We start from the raw sequence: 21105 nt of genomic DNA, 5'->3' as shown, positions 1-21105 counted from the left end.
TTAGGCGGTTAGTGCAGGATTCCCATTTCCTGGCTTGTCTCAGCGTCTCTCGCCCGTAAGTGTTCAAGGTTTGTGCGAAGATTTGTAGCTCGGGTGCTCGTTGTTGTGGTTCTGTTCGCCGAGCTGGAAGTTTTTGTTGCAAACGTTTCGTCCCCTGGCTAGGCGACATCATCAGTGCTCTGGAGCCTCCTGCGAAGCGCTTCTTTGATGTTTCTTCCGGTATTTATAGTGGTCTGTCCTTGCCGCTTCATCACACACCAAAAAAACACACCGGATAATCAACTCCACACTCGCAGGAATCCGATTCACGAGAGAAGAAGAAAAGGATAGCCAACTAGCCAGGGGACGAAACGTTTGCAACAAAAACTTCCAGCTCGGCGAACAGAACCACAACAACAAGCACCCGAGCTACAAATCTTCGCACAAACCTTGATCATTTGTAATCCTTCATGAAAGCCAGTTTGGTCATGATATTTGAGGTTTTCTCTGGCAAAGTGAATATTAAATTGTATCGCACATAATTCTTGCAGCGCATCAACAGTTGTATGTCAGTACTCCTATTTGTGGACTCGTATGAATTGGTCAGAAATAATGGTTGAGTTCCAAATTGGCCAAAATTATTCTTAAAATAATTCCACTGTGCACAGTGCTGTTGGCTTTATTTTCCAATTGGTTCATGGGATGTGGGCATCACTGGCTAAGCCAGCATGGTTTGCCCAGAATGCAATTAAGAGTTGCTGAGGGCCTGGAGTTGCATGTCAGCTAGACCGAGTAAAGATAGCAGATTTCTTTCCCAAAAGGACATGAATGAACAAAATGGGCCTTTACAACAATTGACAGTCACCATTCCTTTTAATTGCAGGTCTTTTAAATTCCTATTTCACCATCTACCATTGTGGAAATGCAATCCATGTCTCCAAAATATTAATTTGGGATTCTGGATTATTAGTCAGTGATATGAGCACAGTGCTGCTGCCTCCTCGCATATGCCTAACTTTGTTGAATTGGCCCTTGCACACTGGCTTCAGGTTAGCCTTAATTGCCTAATGATCCTATTGTGGTCACCTTGACACTTCAGATTTCTACCTCAAAAAATGGATTGCCTGAACATGTGTACACATGTGAAAAGGATGATGGGTAAAGCCTTTGCCGCCTCCTGATTCAGATTCAGTGCTGACATTTCCAGCGTTTATTTTTCCCCTGATACACAGAGGAACCTTGATCATCCGAATACAATTATCTGAAGGAGATCTCAAAGTCCCAACAGAAACATTGCATCAAAGATGTGTTTCCAACAGTGATCGAGCCTTTTGTTTACAGTGATTAAACAGGCACCGTCTCCAAATGACTGACCTCCCACCCTCTCTCCCCACATTTGCCCTGGTGTTCTACAGAGTGGTGAACCCTAAACCCCTGCACCCCCCCCCCTTTCCCCAGATAATCTGACCAACATTGTCCTGTACAGGGCAGAGGTGGAACCTGTCAAAACGTTGCAAAAAAATGTTGTGTGTGCATGTGTGTGCGCACTATTTTGAGACGTGCTCCACAAAGGCAGCAACAGCACCAGCAGTGTAATTGTTGGTGTCCAGTCCAGCTGCCTCGGAGAAGGGGAAGGGGAGCAGCGTTGAATGGGTTTGGGGGCGGTGTTGGATGGGGTTGGGGTGGGGGGGGTTGGCAGTGTGGACGGGGTTGGGGGGGCGGGGGTGGTTTTGGGGAGCAGTGTTGGACGGTTGGGGTGGTGGGTGGTGTTGAGCAGGGGGCGATGTTAGATGGTTGTGGGGTGGGGGATGGTGTTGGGTGCAGTGTTGGGCGGTTGGGGCCAGGGGATGGTGTTGGACGGTTGGGAGGCAGGATTGGGGGCAGTATTGGACAGTTGGGGGCAGGGGGGTGGTGTTGGATAGGTGGGTGGTGTTGGATAGGTGGGTAGTGGTATTTGGGGGGCAGGTATCACTGTTGGACAGTTGGGGTGGGGGTGGGGAGCGGTGTTGGATGGGTGTGGTGTGGTGTTGGACGGTACGGGGTGGGGGCCGGTGTTGGGGGGGGTGGGGGGGTGGTGGTGTTGGGGGGCAAGGGAGGTGTTGGACGGTTGGGGGGGTCAGGGGCAGTGTTGGGGGGTGGGGGTCAGTTGGGGGTGAGGGTGGTGTTGGACAGTTGGGGTGTGGGGGGCTGGTGTTGGTGGGGTGGGGCCTGGGGGGTGTTGGACTATTGGGGGCATGTTGGACACTTGGGGGACGTAGGGTGGTGGACTGTTGGGGGCGGGGGCGGTGTTGGACAGTTGTGGGGGGCGGGGGGTGGTATTGGGTGATTGTGGGGGGCTGGGGGTGGTGGACTATTGGGAGCGGTTGTGGGGGTTGGGGTGGTGTTGGATGGTTGTGGGGGCTGGAAGGACAGTGTTGGGGTGGGTGGGGTCCATGGGGTGGACACTTGGGCATGGGGCGGTGTTGGACGGGTGGGGGGGGGCGGTTGTGGTGTTGGGGTGTGGGGGCGGTTGGGGTGTAAGGCCGGGGGGCTTGGTGGACAATTGGACGTGGGTGGAGTTGGGGGGGGGGGGGGGGGGGGAGCGTGGGGCAGTGTTGTGGGGTGGGCCAGGAGTTGATGGACAGTTGGGGGGGCGTGGGGCAGTGTTGGATGTTTGGACGGTGGGTTGATGTTGAGGGGTGTGGGTGGTGGTGTTGGACCGTGGGTTGATGTTGAGGGGTGGGGGCGGTGTTGGATGGTTAGGGGCAGGGTTGGTGTTGGAGGCATGGTGGCGGTTTTGGACGGTTGGGGGCGGGGGGTTGGTGTTGAGAGTGGGGGACAGTTTGGGGGTGCTGGGACAGTGTTGGACAATTGAGGGCAGGGATGTTGGCCGGGGGTGGCGGGCAGGGAGGGTTGGTGTTGGGGGCCGGGGGAAGTGTTGGACGGAGTTGGGGGGCTGGGGGTGTTGGACGGGAGCGGGCGGTTTTGGGGGCAGGGTCTCGCGCACTGTGTGCTACTGCTCGTCTCCTGAACGGGGAGCAGACTTTTTTAAAAAAACTCCTATCCCCAATTACCTGAATAATCGATTATCTGAACGAAATAGTGCCTGCCCATCTCGTTCAGATAATCGAGGTTCCCCTGTCATGAAGGAATAGATACAGTTAGCTAGTGACACCCATGTCCCACAAGGGAATAACAAAAAAAAGAGAGTCAGGGGCGTAGGTGAGCGTAAAGGCAATCATTAAGGGGAAGCTGAAGGTGGATAAATCACCAGATGGACTACATCCCAGATTTCTGAAGGAAATAGTGAAGGAGAATGTGGAGATATTGGTGGTAATCTTTTTGGGTTCACTGGAGTCAGTGCAGTTCCCAGAGGCCTGGAAAATGGGTAATGTAACACCCCTGTTTAGGAGGGAAGGAGGCAGAATATAGGAAGTCCTAGGCTAGTTAGCCTTGTCTTGGTTGTTGGTAAGATTTGAGAGTCCATGATTAAGGAGGAGATTGCAGAGTACTTGCAATGAATGGTAAAATATAGTGGAGTAAGCACTACTTCATCAATAGGAGGTCAGGCCTAACAAATCTGTCTGAATTCTTTGAGGAGGTAACAAGCAAATTACACAATAGAGAGTCAGTGGATGTGATCAATGTAGATTTCCAGAAAGCCTTTGTCACAGTGCCATTCAGGAGGCTGCCAAATAAAATAAGAGATCATGGTGTTAGAGGCAAATTACTGGCATGGTTAGAAGATTGACTGACTGGCAGAAAGCAGACTGTAGAGATAAAGGAATCTTTTTTCTGGATGGCAGCTGGTGACTAGAGTTCTGCAGGGGTCTGTTTGTGTTATATATTAATGATCTGGATGCAGAAACTGAAAGCATTGTTGCCAAGTTTGCAGGTAACACCAAGGTAGGTGGAAGATCAGGTAGTGTTGAGCAAGTGGAGAGGCTGCAGAAGGACTTGGACAGGCTAGGAAAGTGGGCAAAGAAGTGGTAGTTGGAATACATTGTGGGAAGGTGTGAGGTTACACACTTTGGTGGGAAGAATAAAGACGTAGAGCGTTTTCTAAATATGGTAAGGCTTCAGAAATCTGAAGAACAAAGGAACTTGGAATTTAGACTCCTTGTATGTTTAACTTGCAGATTCATTTGGCATTTAGGAAGGCAAATGCCATGTTTGCATTCCTTTTTCAGAGGGTTGGAATACAAGAGCAGAGATGTACTGCTGAGGCAGTGTAGTGCTTCAGTCAGACTGCATTTGGATAACTGTAACCAGCTTTGGGCCCTGTATCTAAGAAAGGATGTGTTGGTTTTGGATGGGGTCCAGAGGAGGTTAACAGCATGATCCTGGGGATAAAGGGCTTGTCAGATGAGGAGCAGTTGAGGACTCTGGATCTGTATTCCACAGAGTTTACAAGGACGAGGAGAGATCTCATTGATACTTACAGAAGACTGGAAGTGGCGATGATGTTTCCACTAGTCAGAGACTTTGACCTGAGGTCACAGCCTCAGAATGAAGGGAGGATCCTTTGCCCACAACAGAAATGAGACTCAACGGCCTATAGTTACTAGGGTTATCCCTATTCCCCTTCTTGAACATTTGCTATCTTCCAGTCTTCTGGCACTATTCCTGTAGACAATGAGGATATAAAAATCAAGGTCAATGGCTCTGCAATCTCCTCCCTTGCTTCCCAGAGAATCCTAGGATAAATGCCATCAAGCCTAGGGGACTTATCTATTTTCACCCTTTCCAGAATTTCCAACACCTCTTCCCTACATACCTCAAAGCCATCCATTCTAATTAATTGTGACTCAATATTCACATCAGCAACAATGTCCTGTTCCTGAGTGAATACTGACGAAAAGTATTCATTCAGTGTCCCCCCAATCTCTTCAGCCTCCACACGCAACTTCCCACTACTATCCTTGACTGGACCTATTTCTACCCTAGTCATTCTTTTATTCCTGACATACCTATAGAAAGCCTTTGGGTTTTCTCTAATCCTACCAAACAAGGACTTTTCATGTCCCCTCCTTGCTGCTCTTAGCTCTCTCTTCAGATCCTTCCTGGCTACTTATAACTCTCAATCGCCCCAATTGAGCCTTCACACCTCATCTTTACATAGGCCGCCCTATGGATTCCAATTCCTTATTAAACCACGGCTCCCTCACACGACCCTTTCCTCCCTGCCTGACAGGTACATACTTATCAAGGACACTCAATAGTTGCTCCTTGAACAAGCTCCACATATCGATTGTGCCCTTCCCTTGAAGCCTACTTTTCCAAGCCACGCATCCTAAGTCATGCCTAACCGCATCATAATTTCCCTGCCCCCATCTATAACTCTTGCCCTGCAGTGCACACTTATCCCTCTCCATCACTAGAGTAAAAGTCACCGAATTGTGGTCACTGTCCCCAAAGTGCTCACCTACCTCCAGTTCTAACACCTGGCCTGGTTCGTTACCCAGAACCAAATCCAGTATGGCCTCACCTCTTGTTGGCCTGTCTACATATTATGTCAGGAAACCCTCCTGCACACATTGGACAAACACTGACCCATCTAATGTACTTGAGTTATAGCTTTCCCAGTCAATATCTGGAAAGTTAAAGTCCCCCGTAACAACCACCCTATTACTTTCACTAACTTGTGACCAAGTTGATAGATTGAAGGAAGGGCTGTAGATGTCACGTACACAGACTTTAGTAAGATGTTTGATAAGGTTCCCCATGGTAAACTAATGGAGAAAGTGAAGTCACATGGTATGCAGGATGTTCTAGCTGGGTGAATAATGAACTGGTTGAGCAACAGGAGACAGAGAATAGTAGTTGGAGAGTTTCTCGAAATGGAGAAAGGTGACCAGTAGTGTTCCACGAGGATCAGTGCTGGGGCCACTGTTTGTATTTTACATCACTGATCAGACCAACAATGCCCTCTTCCAGATCATTAAGTTTGCAGATGACACGAAGATTGATGGAATAGCAGAAAGCATAGAGGACTGTCAAAGAATACAGGAGAATATAAATAGACTGGAGAGTTGGTTGGAGAAGTGGCAGATGGAGTTCAATCCAGGTAAATGTGAGATGATGCATTTTGGGAAGTCTAATTCCAGAACGAACTATACTGTAAACGGAAGAGCCTTGGGAAAAGTCGATGAGGAGGGAGATCTGGGAGTTAAGGTACATTGCACCCTGAAGGTAGCTGCACAGGTGGATAGAGTGGTCAAGAAGGCTTATGGTATGCTTGCCTTCATCGGAGGGGTATTGAGAATAAGTGCTGGCATCATGTAAAAATTGGACAAAACTTTGTTTCGACCGCTTATAGAATATTGTGTACAGTTCTGGTCGCCACATTGCCAAAAGGATGTGGAGAGGGTGCAGAGAAAGTTTACGGGCACGTTGTCTGATATGGAAGGTTCTAGCTATGAAGAGAGGTTGAGTAAGTTAGGATTGTTTTCATTATAAAAAAGGAGATTGAGGGGGCACCTGATTGAGATCTACAAAATCATGAAGGGTATAGACAGGGTGGATAGAGATGAGCTTTTTTCCAGGGTGAGGGATTCAATAACGAGAGGTCAAGCTTTCAAGGTGAGAGGTGGAAAGTTTAAAGGGGATATACGTGGCAGTACTTTACGCAGAGGGTGGTACATGCCTAGAACGCGTTGCCAGCAGAGGTAATAGAGGCAGGCACAGTAGATTCATTTCAGGTTTGTCTGGACAGATGCATGAGTAGGTGGGGAGCAGAGGAATACAAATGCTTAGGAACTAGGCAATAGGTTTAGACAGTGGATTTGGATTGGCTCAGGCTTGGAGGTCCAAAGGGTCTGTTCCTGGGCTGTAAATTTTCTTTGTTCTTTGTTCATGCTCTGGTGATTATAAAATAGTCTACAAGTCTTAACATTGCACTGTTCCTGTAGAGTAACCAGGGTATTCCATAGCCATCAAGCTCTAATTTGCAAAGAAATTTATGGATTGATTATCTTGTTCTGTGGTCCCCTTGCTCTTTGAACAAAGTTAAATTTTAAGTTAACAAAAAAAAGAGTTGTGGATGCTGGAAATCTGAAATAAAAACAGAAATTCTTTGAGGAAGGGTCACTGAACCTGAAACATTGCGTCTGCTTTCTCGCCACAGATGCTGCCAGGCCTACTGAGGTTCTCCTGTTTTTGTTAAAAATTTAATGTTATTCAGTGTGACAACAGAAGTGCACAGATGCATCATGATTGTCATTACATTTGGAGCTGAAGCTGCTCCTTATTAGACCTATCTGCGAATATTGTACTGGTATATCCGTCAGAGGGCCAGAATAGCACTGACCGTGTCAGTTTAAATTTCTGTGTTTTAGCTGCATGTGCACAAACACCAGAAGTTTCTGTCCGTTTCATACACTGACTGTTGCAAGCAGCCTCATTATAATGGCTGGATCTTTGAGACTATGTTCATAGCAACCCAGCAGTTTACTCTCCATAACTGGAAATATTATCCTCTCTGGAAGTTCTTAAGCTTTTGACCAGAGGTACTTCAATTTTGTTGGGCTGTTTAATAGTGTAGTGTCTCATTGTGGACAGACAAACTTTCCAAAATTTTAATCACATTCTGTAGAAATGCTGAATGCTGTTCTGTGGATGTGTCATTCCTGCTAATCTCATCCATTTAGTAGATAGTATTCAAACCAATCCAATCCATTTATTTCAAACGAAATTCCATCATCCCTCGTATCTGAGATTATCCAAAGCAAACACCTGAACCCTAAAACACTAATATTATGCTCGGCATCATTTGCGTTGTTGATCAGTCTGCTGATTTAAGGTGATTTCAAATCTGTAGATTTGATCCACATTGTTAAAGCTGTGTAAGTGGTCTGTAGTTGCTGAGTTGATGAGTGATCCTGATGTTGCTTTCAATCAAATGTTTATTGACATTCATTACAGCCATGGTCCAAATCCTGAGCTCTGCTCATGGTCAAACAACTAAGTCTGAACAAAAAAGAGTTAGGAAGATGGATTAAATTCTGTGTAATGTTTAATGCCTGATGTTTGTAGTTCTACATTGAATTACCTCTGTTTGTGTACTGTTCCATGTGTTGATATCTGCTGCATGTAGCTATATCTGGCATGCAGTATTTTTGAAGGATAGATAAGTGGAGATAAAGCTTGAAAATAACACTTGAGGCAGCTGTTGAGAATTTGTTAAACAGTGAGTGGGCTGTAGAACAGAGACACAACATTTCAGATGAATCTGAGCATGAAATAAGAAATAACAAAGTCAAAGAGCAGCTCAGCAAATGTGGCAGCATCTGTGAAGAGGAGAGAGTCACCATGTTTCAATGAGTCCTCTTCACTCCCAGATCTGCTGGGTTTCTCGGACATTTTCAGTTTTCATTTTTTTTTTCAGCATCTGCGGCATTTTACTTGAAACAGAGCAGAAGATAGCTGTGTGTAATGAGTTCCCTATTGGATGTATAGGTAGCTGTCTAATAATTCCTATATACATATAGGTTGAATATACTGGAGTGTTTGTCTGACTATGTTGGGTTGTGCACATGTCTATGTAACTAAACGTTCTTTGTTTTGTGAGCATGGCATTGATTTTTTTTTTCTGCTACTGTTACAGGAACTGAGATGTCTGATTGCTAAGCATGGTCCAAGTGCTTCTCAAGGTTCTGCTAGTTCCAGTAATTCCCTAACAGGCAATATCATTTCCAGTCAAAGTCAGTCCAAGTACCAGTTTGAGAAAGGTATCATTGTTTCACAGAGTGGGAACTGTCGAGTCATGGCATATTCCTCCTTGATGACCTGTCTTGTTGTGTCTCAACCTTCTCCTCAGACAACTCTCCTACCTGGTAAGCCTTCAAAGTGTTTACCTTGCTGTCGACTACTTCCTAATTAAATGTTGACTAACATCTACATCACAGTTCTCAAAAAGTTTATTTTCTCTTTGAAAATGTCTTGCTTTAAGTTTTAGTCATTCATTTTCCCCTAACTTAAAAATTAGTTCCTCTAGCAATCCCAATGTTCTGCATTAATCTCTTCTCTGCTGTGAACTCATTCCTCTTCTTCCTTTCTTCCCTCAGTTCTGTGATTCCAGACTACTTTATAAAACTTGCAGTTTGAGAAGTGTTATTGTATGATATTGATGCATTGACCAGCCTTATTGCTAAAGATTTGTCCACCCAGTTTGTAAAGATTTTACCGCTAATGGAGTCAGGTGTTACTAGGGGGCATAGCTTTAAATTAAGGGGTGGTAGGTATAGGACAGATGTTAGGGGTAGATTCTTCACACAGCGGGTTGTGAGTTCATGGAATGCCCTGCCCGTATCTGTGGTGAACTCTCCTTCTTTATGTTCATTTAAGCAGGCATTGGATAGGCATTTGGAAGTTATTGGGCTAGTATAGGTTAGGTAGGACTTGGTCGGCGCAACATCGAGGGCCGAAGGGCCTGTACTGCGCTGTATCCTTCTATGTTCTATGTTCTATGTTAAAGAGATGTGTCCTTTTAACTCAGCAGCATGTGTTGAGAACATAATCGTTGAGTACTTCCCACATACTATTTCTAGATCAGGCTATCTGCTTTTATGGTAGGGCTCCTGGTGGAGAGGCCAAATAGTGTTGGGTGACCAATTTTCCTGAAACTCTGCTGTTGCATTGCAATTAAGACAATTCCTAATAGTTCAACTTTTGCCATTCTGGCTTACCTCATTTGTTTGCTATGCAGGATGTGGTGTGAAGAAGATAAGTGGGATGAACTTCCGCAGCACTCAATACATCCCCATCCATTCTAAACAGATCCGAGGTCTGGCATTCAGTGACCGCCCTGACAGTGTCCTCCTTTCTGCATCTCTGGACAACACTGTCAAATTGACCAGGTAAATCAGTATCAAGCTGGAAGGGATCAAAGCCATTGATAGTTTTCTTTCTTGTCATCTAGATAAGTGAATAAGATTCTATCTTGGGCAGTATCTAAGAACTTCTGTTTTTAGGCACTGAGGGAAAAGGTGCAAGTTTCTCAGGTCTCTATATGCTAATCTGTGTTTGTTTTTTTTTTGCATTTCCTTGTCATGAAATATTTCCTTGATTTTCAGAAGCCTTTTGGGTTTGGCTAATTCAGTTGTTTTTGACCTCCTGTTTTCATCAACAACAAAATTGGCAGTTAGATCTTCCAGGAGCTATCCACCACTGCTGTTTGGGCAGAAGTAACTGCAGATAACCTCTTATCTTGAAGGTGTTGGCTGTTTGCATTTGTGTGGTTCAAAGGGCAGTCTTCATTCTTCAATCACATACTTATGCAGTTCTTTACCGAGACCATTAGTTTGCTATCTGACTGGTTCCTGTTTGATATATGAATTCTGAGCTCAGTAGGACAGGGGCAGCATGGCTCAGTGGTTAGCACTGCTGCCTCACAGCACCAATTCCAGTGTTCAATTCCAGCCTTGGGTGACTGTCTCTGTGGAGTTTGCACATCCTCCATGTGTCTGTGTGGGTTTCCTTCGGGTACTCTGGTTTCTTTCCCGCAGCCCAAAGATGTTCAGTGGATTGGACATGCTAAATTGCCTATAGTATCCAGGGATGTGTAGGTTAGGTGGATTAGCCACAGGAAATGCAGGGTTACAGGGATTGGATAAGGGTGGGGGAGTGGAAGGGGGTCTGGGTGCGATGTCGTTCAGATAATCAGTGTGGATATGATGGGCCAAATGGCGTACTCCTTCACTGTAGGGATTCTATGATAAGTGCTTCTGGAACTGGATTTACATTTCCAGCTGTTGTTAGCTTGAATTGCATTATAGCAAGGTGTAAAACATTATTCAATATATCCAGTAATATGTGGCCACCACAAAAATGATGTTAATTGTCAGGTTGACAATCCAACTAGTTTATTATCGTACTTCATTTAATGAACCTTACCTCCCTGCTTTGGCTTGTAAATGATCACTCTTATTCCATTCTACACGGTCGTATTTATTCAACACGGAAACAGACCCTTAAGTTCAAGTCATCCTGCCGACCAGACACTCCAATCTGACCCAGTCCCATTTGCCAGCATTTGGCCTATATCTCCCTAACTGCAAATGTGTTGCTGGTCAAAGCACAGCAGGCCAGGCAGCATCTCAGGAATAGAGAATTCGACGTTTCGAGCATAAGCCCTTCAAATTCTTATTCCTGATGAAGGGCTTATGCTCGAAACGTCGAATTCTCTATTCTTGAGATGCTGCCTGGCCTGCTGTGCTTTGACCAGCAACACATTTGCAGCTGTGATCTCCAGCATCTGCAGACCTCATTTTTTACACTATATCTCCCTAAACCCTTCATATTCATATACCCATCCAGATGCCTTCTAAATATTGTAATTGTACCCACCTCCTTCACTTTCTCTGGCACTCGAAGCATACACACACCACTCTCTGTGAAAAAGTTCCCCCTCAGGTACACTTACATCTTTCCCCTCTCACCTTTAAACCTATGTCCTCTACTTTTGGATTCCCACATTCCCAAATATCCTTTAAAATGGCCGAGCAAGAAGTTGTAGAAGAAAGAGATAATTGGAAGTTGACCCACCAGCATGATTTAACTGGGAATGGTCTGATTTGTATCTCTTGCATCCCAAAAAGAACCAGCAGCTGAGGGAACCTCAGGCTGACCTCTTGTGCCTTAATCATGCCCAGATTGAAATTAGGCAGGGTTTACAGCCATGAACCTAAAAACCATCATCCTGCCACTCCCCGGGAGCTGTCCAAAACTGCAGCCAGGTTTTGTCAAAATTATTTTCTTGCCTGTGGCAAAGTGTCACAAGATATTGACTGTGCATCATCCTGTGCTTGCAATGACCCTGTTAATTTTTGTCTCTATAGCCTGATGGCCAACACTGTGGTTCAGACTTACAACACTGGTCGTCCTGTCTGGAGCTGCTGCTGGTGTTCAGATGACACAAACTACATCTATGCTGGGTTGATAAATGGTTCCATTTTGATATATGACATGAGGGATACAACAACCCACGTCCAGGAGCTTCCATCACAGGGCTCTAGGTATGTCTTTTTAATGCACAGTGAAATTATACTTTTGCTTGTATGCTCAGTCACTCTTCGTCCTTTCTGCACGGCTTGCTTGCTTGCTGTACTCTTACTGGCTGCACAGTGGTCTGGATCACCCAGGGGATATGTTACAGCACTTGTCATAACGGTCCAGGCCTGAAACCTTAGATAGTAATGCATTTGGAATTTGTAATGCTCAAATTGTAACTCTGCCTTATCAGTTGTGACTAAAACCTTCACTGAGAAGATTTCAGATTCTTTACAGAAGTACAGTGACTGAATCAGGGAATAGGTCGAAAAGGAAGAGGGCCACCTGTTCCATTGTTTCACGCTGAAGTCACCTGGTTGACAGAAATAAAACAGAACTGTGGCTGCTCGTGATCTGAAACAAATAATAACAAATTGTTGGAGAAACTCAGCAGGTCTGGCAGCGCCTCACAGTCTTCAAGACTCAACAGTGACTTTAACGGGTGACTCCCCGACCCCCCCACGATCTATTACTACCCCAGCTCCGATCTGAAATGGGCTGCTTTCAGCACAGTTAACCCATTTTCAACTACTCACAGTCTCCATCATCACCTACTTAACTTCTCTTTTTTTCCTGATCTAATGTTAACATTCCCTTTTTCTGCTTACCCTTTTTCTGTCTCCTCACACCCCGTAGTTGTCATAAAACCATATGGCACAAAAGAGGTCCTTTGACACATTCTGCACTGATCCCACTTTCCAGAATATTGTCATAAAATGGCTGACAGCCTTGAATATTAAGTGCTCATCCATTTACCTTTGAATGCAACGTGATGTTTCCTACCTCTTCAACCCTCCCACAAAGTGCATTCCTACCATCCTCTCGGTGAAAAATGTCATCAGACATGTTGTCAAAGGATAACCCTTGTCCACCCAATTACCACCTTCTAATTTGTCTTCATGGCCTAAATGCAGATGGTATAGCAGCTTACTGCAGAATGCAAGTAGTGTGACTGCTGTTATCATCCAGGACAATGCTTCGAGTGCTATGCGATGTATGGCCAAACAAGTGCATTATTGTGGGAGTCAAAACTCTCCTGATTGTGCCACCTTTCAGACAGACTTGCAGCCTGTAAAAACCATGCATACAATGCAGGATGTCATTGATAATGTGGAAGATGGCAATTCTGCCAAAGTTGTGTGCTCGCTTCTGCCTCCGTCTCTTTGGCCAGATACAGTAAAATGTGTTCAGCTTTCTTGGAATTTGGCAAACTGGAACATTTTGTCACCACCTCAACCTGAAAGGAGTCTGATGCATTAGCATATAAAAGGGAAGGACCCAGAGTCTGTCATCAGCATCAGAAACATGAGAGACACTGTGAACTTCAGAAGAATAGAAAAATGTCTGAGTGATGTTAGAAGAAAGTCACTAGTTAATTAGTTACTGAGAAGTTGCTGACAGGGACTGTGTTTCATTTGTAGTCATTTTGAAAAGATAAATGTCTAAACTAGCACAGGGAAGTAAAGAATTTATCGACCTTGGAAAGGGAGCTGATTTGTGAGTAAATGCAATGAATTTGTACTTTGCATTTATCACCAGTTTTAAAGCTAATTGTACACTTGTAAAGTTTAAGTTAAATGTAAGTTCAAGCAATTGTTGTTGCAATAAGTAAAATAAATAACTTAAACTATAAATTAGGCTACAATAGGGCATTCAATCAAATTAAATGCCAGTCATGTGGCACATAGTGTGTCAAAGATTCTTCTCATCATCTAGACAAGTCTTTATGCAGGAAGTGTCACCAGCTGCACAATCTTGAGCTCCAGGTTATAATTCTCAAATTTGCTAGTGCCTTTTCCTAATGCAATTTTAGGGTGTGTGTGTATGTCTCTGACGCACGCTCTCTCTCTTGCCCACTTGCGCTCGCACGCGCTCTCTTTCATGCTTTCTGTATCTCTTCTCCTGCCCCTCCCCAACCTTCAGCAATTGCAGCTAATAATATTGTCCCCATTGTATGTTTTACCGTATAGATGTCCTGTGACTTCACTGTCCTACCTCCCACGTATGGCTTCTGCAGCGTTTCCATGTGGTGGTCTGGTGGCTGGCACTCTGGAAGGCGGCTGCTTCTGGGAGCAGAAATCCACAAACACTTACAAAGCGCACTTGCTGCCCCTGGAAGCTGGAAGCTGCACAGATATACAGATTGAACCCACAATGCGACACTGTCTCGTTACTTACAGGCCAAGTATGTGGAGCAGTATTTGGGAGGGGAGGGTCTGCCATTGCAGTATCGATGCTAACTCTTTTAGACATTTTGGTTTGGTTGGTAAATGATTGACTTCAGTGCCCTGAAATGAGGATTGAAACAGCCAGTTGTGTACTGCTGGTAGTGTTCAGTATTCCGTCTAGATGAAGGCAGCATCAGCTTCCAGTTTTGAAGGATCCATGATGCCGTGGTCTTGTATGCTGCAGCAACAACATTAAAACATTACTCACTATTCGTCTCTCAGAGCTGCTGGTACTTGCAGAACAAGATCTGTGTAAACATCCTGTAAGCAGGAGAGAATTTTCTACAAACAAATTTGTGAATTGTTGCTTGTTTTGAGGGGGAGCTGATGGCATAGTGGTCATGTCACTGGATCAGTAATCCAGAATCTCAGGCTAACGTTTTGGGGGCATTGGTTCAAATCTCATTGTCACAGATGGTGAAGTTTGAATTTAATAAAAAGCTAGCCTACTTGCAACTATGTAACCATTGTTGATTGTTGTACAAACCCGCTGGTTCACTAATGCCTTTCAAAGAAGGGAGTCTGCCATACTTGGTTTGACTTGCACGTGGCTCCGCTCAGTAATGTGGTTGACTCTTAACTGACCTCTGCACGATTCGAAACAGGCAGCAAATGCTGGGCTGACCAGTGGCACCTACGTTCCACGAATGAATTGGGAAAAAAAAAGTATGGTTGATTTTTTTTTTCTCTCTTTTGAAACAGGCAAAACCCATAATTCCCTACGCTGTGTTATGATGGAACTATCAAGCAGTCCCTCTCCAGACTCGCTGGAGAACCTGATTTGTACATGTTACCCAGTCCAGACATTCAATGCGGGCCCTACATGTAAGCTGCTTACTAAAAATGCCATTTTTGCAAGTCCTGATAAGGACGGCAGTGTCTTAGTGTGTGCTGGGGACGAGGCATCCAACAGTGCTATGGTAAGTGATGGCATCCTTTTTTGCCTCCTAATCTGTTATTAGCTGCTGCCTGGATAGCAGTTTTCAAACTTTGTTCCTTGATGTTCTGTCCTCAAGATTGGAGTGTAACTACGAGATAGATTATTGGGGACAAACGTGGTAATATGTTTTGTTACAGTAAACATAAAAACATTGGCCAAATGATGATTGAAGTACATTGGTTCCAAAAGAACAGCATTGTGTACAGAGAACACACCATAGTACAATGTTGCTAACAGGTCATTGACTAGAAATGTGAACATCAACTTCCTCCACACATTCTTCCAGATCTGCTGAGTATTTCTGACATTTTATATTTTTATTCCAGATTTGTCAGTTCTATAGCATTCATTTAATATCCAAACAAAGGGTGCTGTAATCTGGTTCAACTGTTTTTCTCAAACTATTTTCCAACGTGGCCCCATTTTAACACCTGAAAATTTTGATGACCCAAACACCAGGAAAAATCAAAACAGTAATAAAGCAGCATTGTAACATATTGAAGAGTCATTAAAGTTTATGTAATGATAGATCAAAATTTCTATGAAAATGTGTTCTTGAAACACTTTATCACTATTATTCTGTGAACTCACTCGGTCCCTATTTTTCCACCACACTCACTCGTGCACACATTTTAATCAGCCTCTCTTTTCTCATCCCACATGCACTCACCCCAAAACACAGATATCAGTCCCCTGCCCAAACCTCTGTGAACTCATCAGCCACCCTCTTCCTCCCTGGTGTTTGTGAAGTAGGGTTGCTTTCTTGGGGTAAGGAGTCTGTATAACAGGCAGGTAGGAATAGAAACACATTAAAGTTTAAAGCCTTCCCAGATCAACTTTCCAACTGAGCCACAGGATCAGCCATAGGATTTTCCTACATTTGCAGGCCTCTAGCTCAGCAAAATCAGAGTGAAAACAGTCAGAGTCCACTTGAACTCACTGCTAAAAATTATCTGAAGTTCAAGGGCATTTGGGTGCACCATCCATTGCTGTTCTACGGCAAAGTTGATCCAGTGGCTCTTGTGCTGTTTGTTATCTGCAGTCATGCTGCCCCTTGGAATAGAGGCAGATTCTGTTATCAAGCAATGGTTGCAGTGAAGTGGACCTCCAACTAATTGACAGTCATTGGCCATACACTAAACCAATTTCCTGCTATAATAACTACAGGCTACCTCTCTTTCACACAAGTGATTGTGAGAGTCTGTATTTTCAACGACATGGTGTGGCTTTTGTAAGATTCTGTAATGTCTTCAATTGCACTGCAGATAGTGGCAGCTAATGGTGTCTTGGATGAATACATGTATTTGATGGTCACAGATTCTGCAGTGAAGCTGCAAATGGAGTGGACGCCCTTGCTTAGATGCTGAGTGGCTCTCCATGTAATGGATGTTTGTTTCTCTCTTTGACGCTTAGGTTATTTTTTTGTTTCATGCTTGTGATACTGAGTTAATCCACATGGTGGCAGTAAGTACTCTAAGCAGTAATTGAGGTTTCCATTGTGCACAATTCGTGAGGCAGGGTCTGGGAAGTGTGGGGCTGTGAAATGAATGTCTTCATGATGGGCACACAGTGTGGATTGCACCCTCACCCTCCAATGAAAATTGAGGTTTAGTGGGCGGCATGGTGGCACAGTGGTTAGCACTGCTGCCTTATGGCGCCAGAGACCCGGGTTCAATTCCCGACTCAGGCGACTGACTGTGTGGAGTTTGCACGTTCTCCCCGTGTCTGCGTGGGATTCCTCCGGGTGCTCCAGTTTCCTCCCACAGTCCAAAGATGTGCAGGGCAGGTGAATTGGCCATGCTAAAATGCCCATAGTGTTAGGTAAAGGGGTAAATGTAGGGGAATGGGTGGGTTGCGCTTCGGTGGGTCAGTGTGGACTTGTTGGGCCAGAGGGCCTGTTTCCACACTAAGTAATCTAATCACTCCTAGAGTTGAACTCCACTTAAAATATAAATGAGTAGTCAAAGCCATTTGTTTTGTACAAGTTGATATTTGAACTCGTTGCAGACTTCATTTCAGGGAATACTGCTTCCACTTTATTTCCATTCCATTTGTCACATTATGCAATTGAGGAAACCCTTCCCGTTTGATTTTTTTTCTTTTGCTGAGGTTACCTGAGAATGACCTTTATATGCAAAAGCAACCTGTAACCTAGCAATATTGTGTATGTGAAGTGAGTCAAGGTGTTAATAGAAAACCAGTGTGTGCATGCACACTGGAAGAGGGATGAGAATGATGCAGTGTGGATGGACAGGGTTAGCTTTCTAAGTGTGGAAGGTGGGGGATTAGCGGTTTAAGTATATGTTATGTGAATAGTATCTCTCTCAGGAAAGCAGGCCGGCTTTCTGACTAAAGTGCTAGCTACGCACAATGAGTTTCTTGACATTGATGAAAGGAAATGGTGTTTTTTATTTTGGTTTACGTATCTTTATTGGATTATGTGATGAACCTGCTGTTGTTTCCAGGATATAACTTGACAATAGTTTGTGGGCTCAGTGGTTAGCACTGCTGCCTCATAGCACCAGGTACCCGGGATCAATTCCAGTCCAGTCCCTTGTCTGTCTGGAGTTTGCACATTCTCCCCGTGTCTGCTTGGGTTTCCTCCAGGTGCTCTGGTTTCCTCCCACAATCCAAAGATGTGCAGGTTAGGTGAATTGGCCAAGCTAAATTGCCCATTGTGTTCAGCGATGTGTAGGTTAGGTGCATTAGTCGGAGGAAATGTAGAGTAATAGGATAGGGGAATGGGTCTAGATGGGTTACTCTTTGGAGCGTTGGTGTGGACTTTATGGACCAAATAGCCTGTTTCCACACTGTGGGGAGTCTGTGATTCTTGGTATTTATGTTTTTTTTTGTCGTTTAGCTATTCGGCTCCTTAGAACCACAAACATAGAAGTAACAGGGCTGGACTGTTGGGATTGGGTGGGATGTTGCAGTAGATGAAGCGACAAACACTGTTCATTTGACTATTAAAATTCTGTCAACACCATCTGGAAGGTATCTGATGGGTAACACTTTATACTTTCTTGTGGCAGGTGTGGAATGCAGGGAACGGATCACTCATCCAGAAGCTTCAGGCTGACCAGCCTGTCCTAGACATCTGTCCCTTTGAAGTGAATCACATGAATTTCTTGGGGACTCTGACAGAAAAAATGGTTAAGATCTACAAGTGGGCCTGATGGGACTCGTGCTTCCTGTCATAGATTTAAGACTGGAAATGGGTGGCCCAATTCTGGTGCTGCTATTATAAGTTAACTACTGTACAGGATCTGGCTAGAAAATGAAACACTTTCTGTTTTAAACAAGCCAAGTTATCCCCCATTCGGGCTTGATTTACGTGGCTGACCTACCTGAGTTGTCTCCTGGTAATCCACCAACTTCCCCTACTTTTGTAAACTTTGGCCTTTATTTAAATGTAATTATTTACAAAGGTTTGCTCATTTCTGTTGAATGCTTACTGTTCTCATATTTGTGACATTTCCAGGGAGACTGTCTTCAAATAAAATCCTGTGCCCGGGTATTTTGTGGCCATTTTTCCTCTTATAGATTTCCACCTGGCATATGCCCCTTTTTTTTATATAGCTTATCTGTTGACAATTACTGGAAATCACTAAGTGATTTGCAGTGACTCCTCTCCCCACGTGTATATTCTTTTCCTCCTCCCTCTGTTTGGGAATAGGGAGAGGTGACCTTCTCATCTCCCCTTTACTAATTCTTGTGATAAGTTAAGCAAGCTCAGAATACCAGCAATGATTCATTGGGCCTTTGTGTTATTATTGCTGTGGGCTGGCCCATTGCACTGCCACTGAAGGCCACCTTTTGTTTTGAATCCCCCTGTATGTGTCTGTTTGATAATGGAATAGAGAGTTCCAGCCAGTGAAACACAACAGATTTGCAGAAGAGTATTGAGGTCGTAGGCAGTGTACTGTGTATTGCCTTAACCCCTCTTTTTTTTTACGGGATTGCTTGATTTTGGGTTCATTCCCATTGGTCGTGAGATCCACATAAACAAACACTTTCCTTGCTTTGCAATATTGAAATGAACATGACATTGAATAATTCTGTGGTTGATGGAGGGGCCAATGACTGAGTTTGTACATCCAAAAAGGTTGAGACTTGAGGGCTGAAACCTGCTGGTCTAATTTATTGCAGAAAACATTGTCCAGTGGGTTACTGGTGAGAGTTTTTGTAAGATATTGCCTGGAATTGTGACTGTCTACCTGAATGGAAAATATATGTGCTACTTGTGTGCAGTTCAAACTTTCATAATGTACAGAAGTAATTTTATTACTATTACTTTGAAATAAAAAAAGTCTTATTATTTTCTCCTCTTGCACACCAACTGGTTCTTATTTGACAACTGAACATAACAGCATTTCTGTATAGTAGCCAGTAATATCAGCAAGATCCATGACACATCTACGTTTTCAACTGGGCTTTTATCATTTTCCACTGAGTGCCATGTGTGCTGGGGTTGAAGTTTTGCAGGCATCTGTTGCAGCCAAAAATCTTTTACATTTACAATATTGGAAACTTGCCTAATGATTTTCTGTGCAGATTTGTTTTTCATTATGGCAAAGTTCATTTAATATTTATTTCATGATTGGCTTGCCTGTTAATCCGACTGAGGCTGACACTAATAATGGCCACTTTGGCAAGGCACTCAAGATTTCAGATATTTGGCAACAAGTGAAGAGAATAAGGTTTTGACGATTACAAAGGAGGTGAATCATCACTTAGTTGAGCCAAGTAATCTTATTTTCAGCTAGCCCTGGTTTACTTGAGGAGAGGTGGTGGCCAAGTGAGTGGTCTTATTGCTAGATTATTAATCTACAAACTCAGTTAATGTTCTGGGCTCCTGAGTTTGAATCCTGTCACACTGATGGTGGAATCTGATTTACTAAAAAATATCTGGAGTTAATGATGACTATGAAACCATTGTTGATTGTTGGTAAAACCCAGCTTACTCACTAATGGCCTTCAGAGAAGAAATCAGCCATCCTCACCTTCTTTGGCCTACATGTTACTTGAGAGCCACAGCATTGTGGTTGACTCTCAGCCTTCTGAAATGACACGACAAGCCACTCAGTTGTATCAATAACTTTGAAGTCCCAGCAAAGAAATGAAGCCAGAAATCTGGCATTGACCTGTCCTTCAGAAACAACAACAGCAAACTCAGCTCTGTCAACCCTGATGAATCAGTGTTCCACCATTTGAATGATGCTTGGAAGACATGATGTGGAGGTGCCAGGGTTGGACTGGGGTGGACAAAGTCTTAAGTCACACGATGCCAGGTTACTGTCCACACCTCACCTGATGAAGGAGCAGTACTCTGAAAGCTTGTGATTTCAAATAAACATATTGGACTAAATTTGGTGTCATGTGACAATTGAAGGAAGTGCTGAGAGTGGCAAGGGAGCGAAATATACTCTGTGGGGTCTTCAATATCCACCAACAAGAGTGGCTTGGCATTACTTATTGAGCTGGTTGAGTCCTTAAGGACATTGCATGCTGCAGACCCAGTTTAGCATCTGTAATGGAAGCAACAAGAAGGAAACAGAAACGTGACCTCATCCTCACCAATCTGCCTGCTGGAGATGCATCTGCCCATGATAGTATCGATAAGTCCTTTTTGGAGATGAAGCCCCACTTTCACATTGAGAATACCCTCCGTTATGTTGTGTGGCACAATTACTGTGCTAAATGGAATAGAGTTTGAATTTAGCAACTCAAAGACTGGGCGCTATGGACCATCAGCAGCAGAATTGTACTCCAATGCAATCGGTACCCTCATTGCCCAGCATATCCCCCAACTCAATCATTGCTGATAAGCCAGGGGATCAACCCTGGTTCAATGGAGAATGCAGGAGGCAGGCCAGGAGCAGCACCAGGCATAGTTAAAAATGAGGTGTCAACTTGTGAAGCGACCAAACA

The 21105-nt window shown here is 44.2% G+C and overlaps 1 protein-coding gene across 1 annotated transcript in view; it reads left to right on the top strand.

Annotated features, from left to right (window-relative positions):
• The window catches only part of rfwd3 (ring finger and WD repeat domain 3), a 41467-nt gene extending 21971 nt beyond the window's left edge, over window positions 1-19496 (top strand). The window contains exons 8-13 of the mRNA XM_060837813.1: window positions 8564-8792; window positions 9665-9815; window positions 11796-11972; window positions 13977-14191; window positions 14937-15154; window positions 18207-19496. Coding sequence (XP_060693796.1) covers window positions 8564-8792; window positions 9665-9815; window positions 11796-11972; window positions 13977-14191; window positions 14937-15154; window positions 18207-18350 — 1134 coding nt within the window. The 3' untranslated portion in view covers window positions 18351-19496. The remainder of the gene's footprint in view (window positions 1-8563; window positions 8793-9664; window positions 9816-11795; window positions 11973-13976; window positions 14192-14936; window positions 15155-18206) is intronic.
• Window positions 19497-21105: the final 1609 nt, after the last annotated feature.

This window comes from Hemiscyllium ocellatum, chromosome 17 (assembly GCF_020745735.1).
Source record: "Hemiscyllium ocellatum isolate sHemOce1 chromosome 17, sHemOce1.pat.X.cur, whole genome shotgun sequence".
NCBI classification, from domain to species: Eukaryota; Metazoa; Chordata; class Chondrichthyes; order Orectolobiformes; family Hemiscylliidae; genus Hemiscyllium; species Hemiscyllium ocellatum.
Note: the sequence above shows the minus strand (reverse complement) of the source record. Positions and strands in the feature narration are given on the sequence as shown.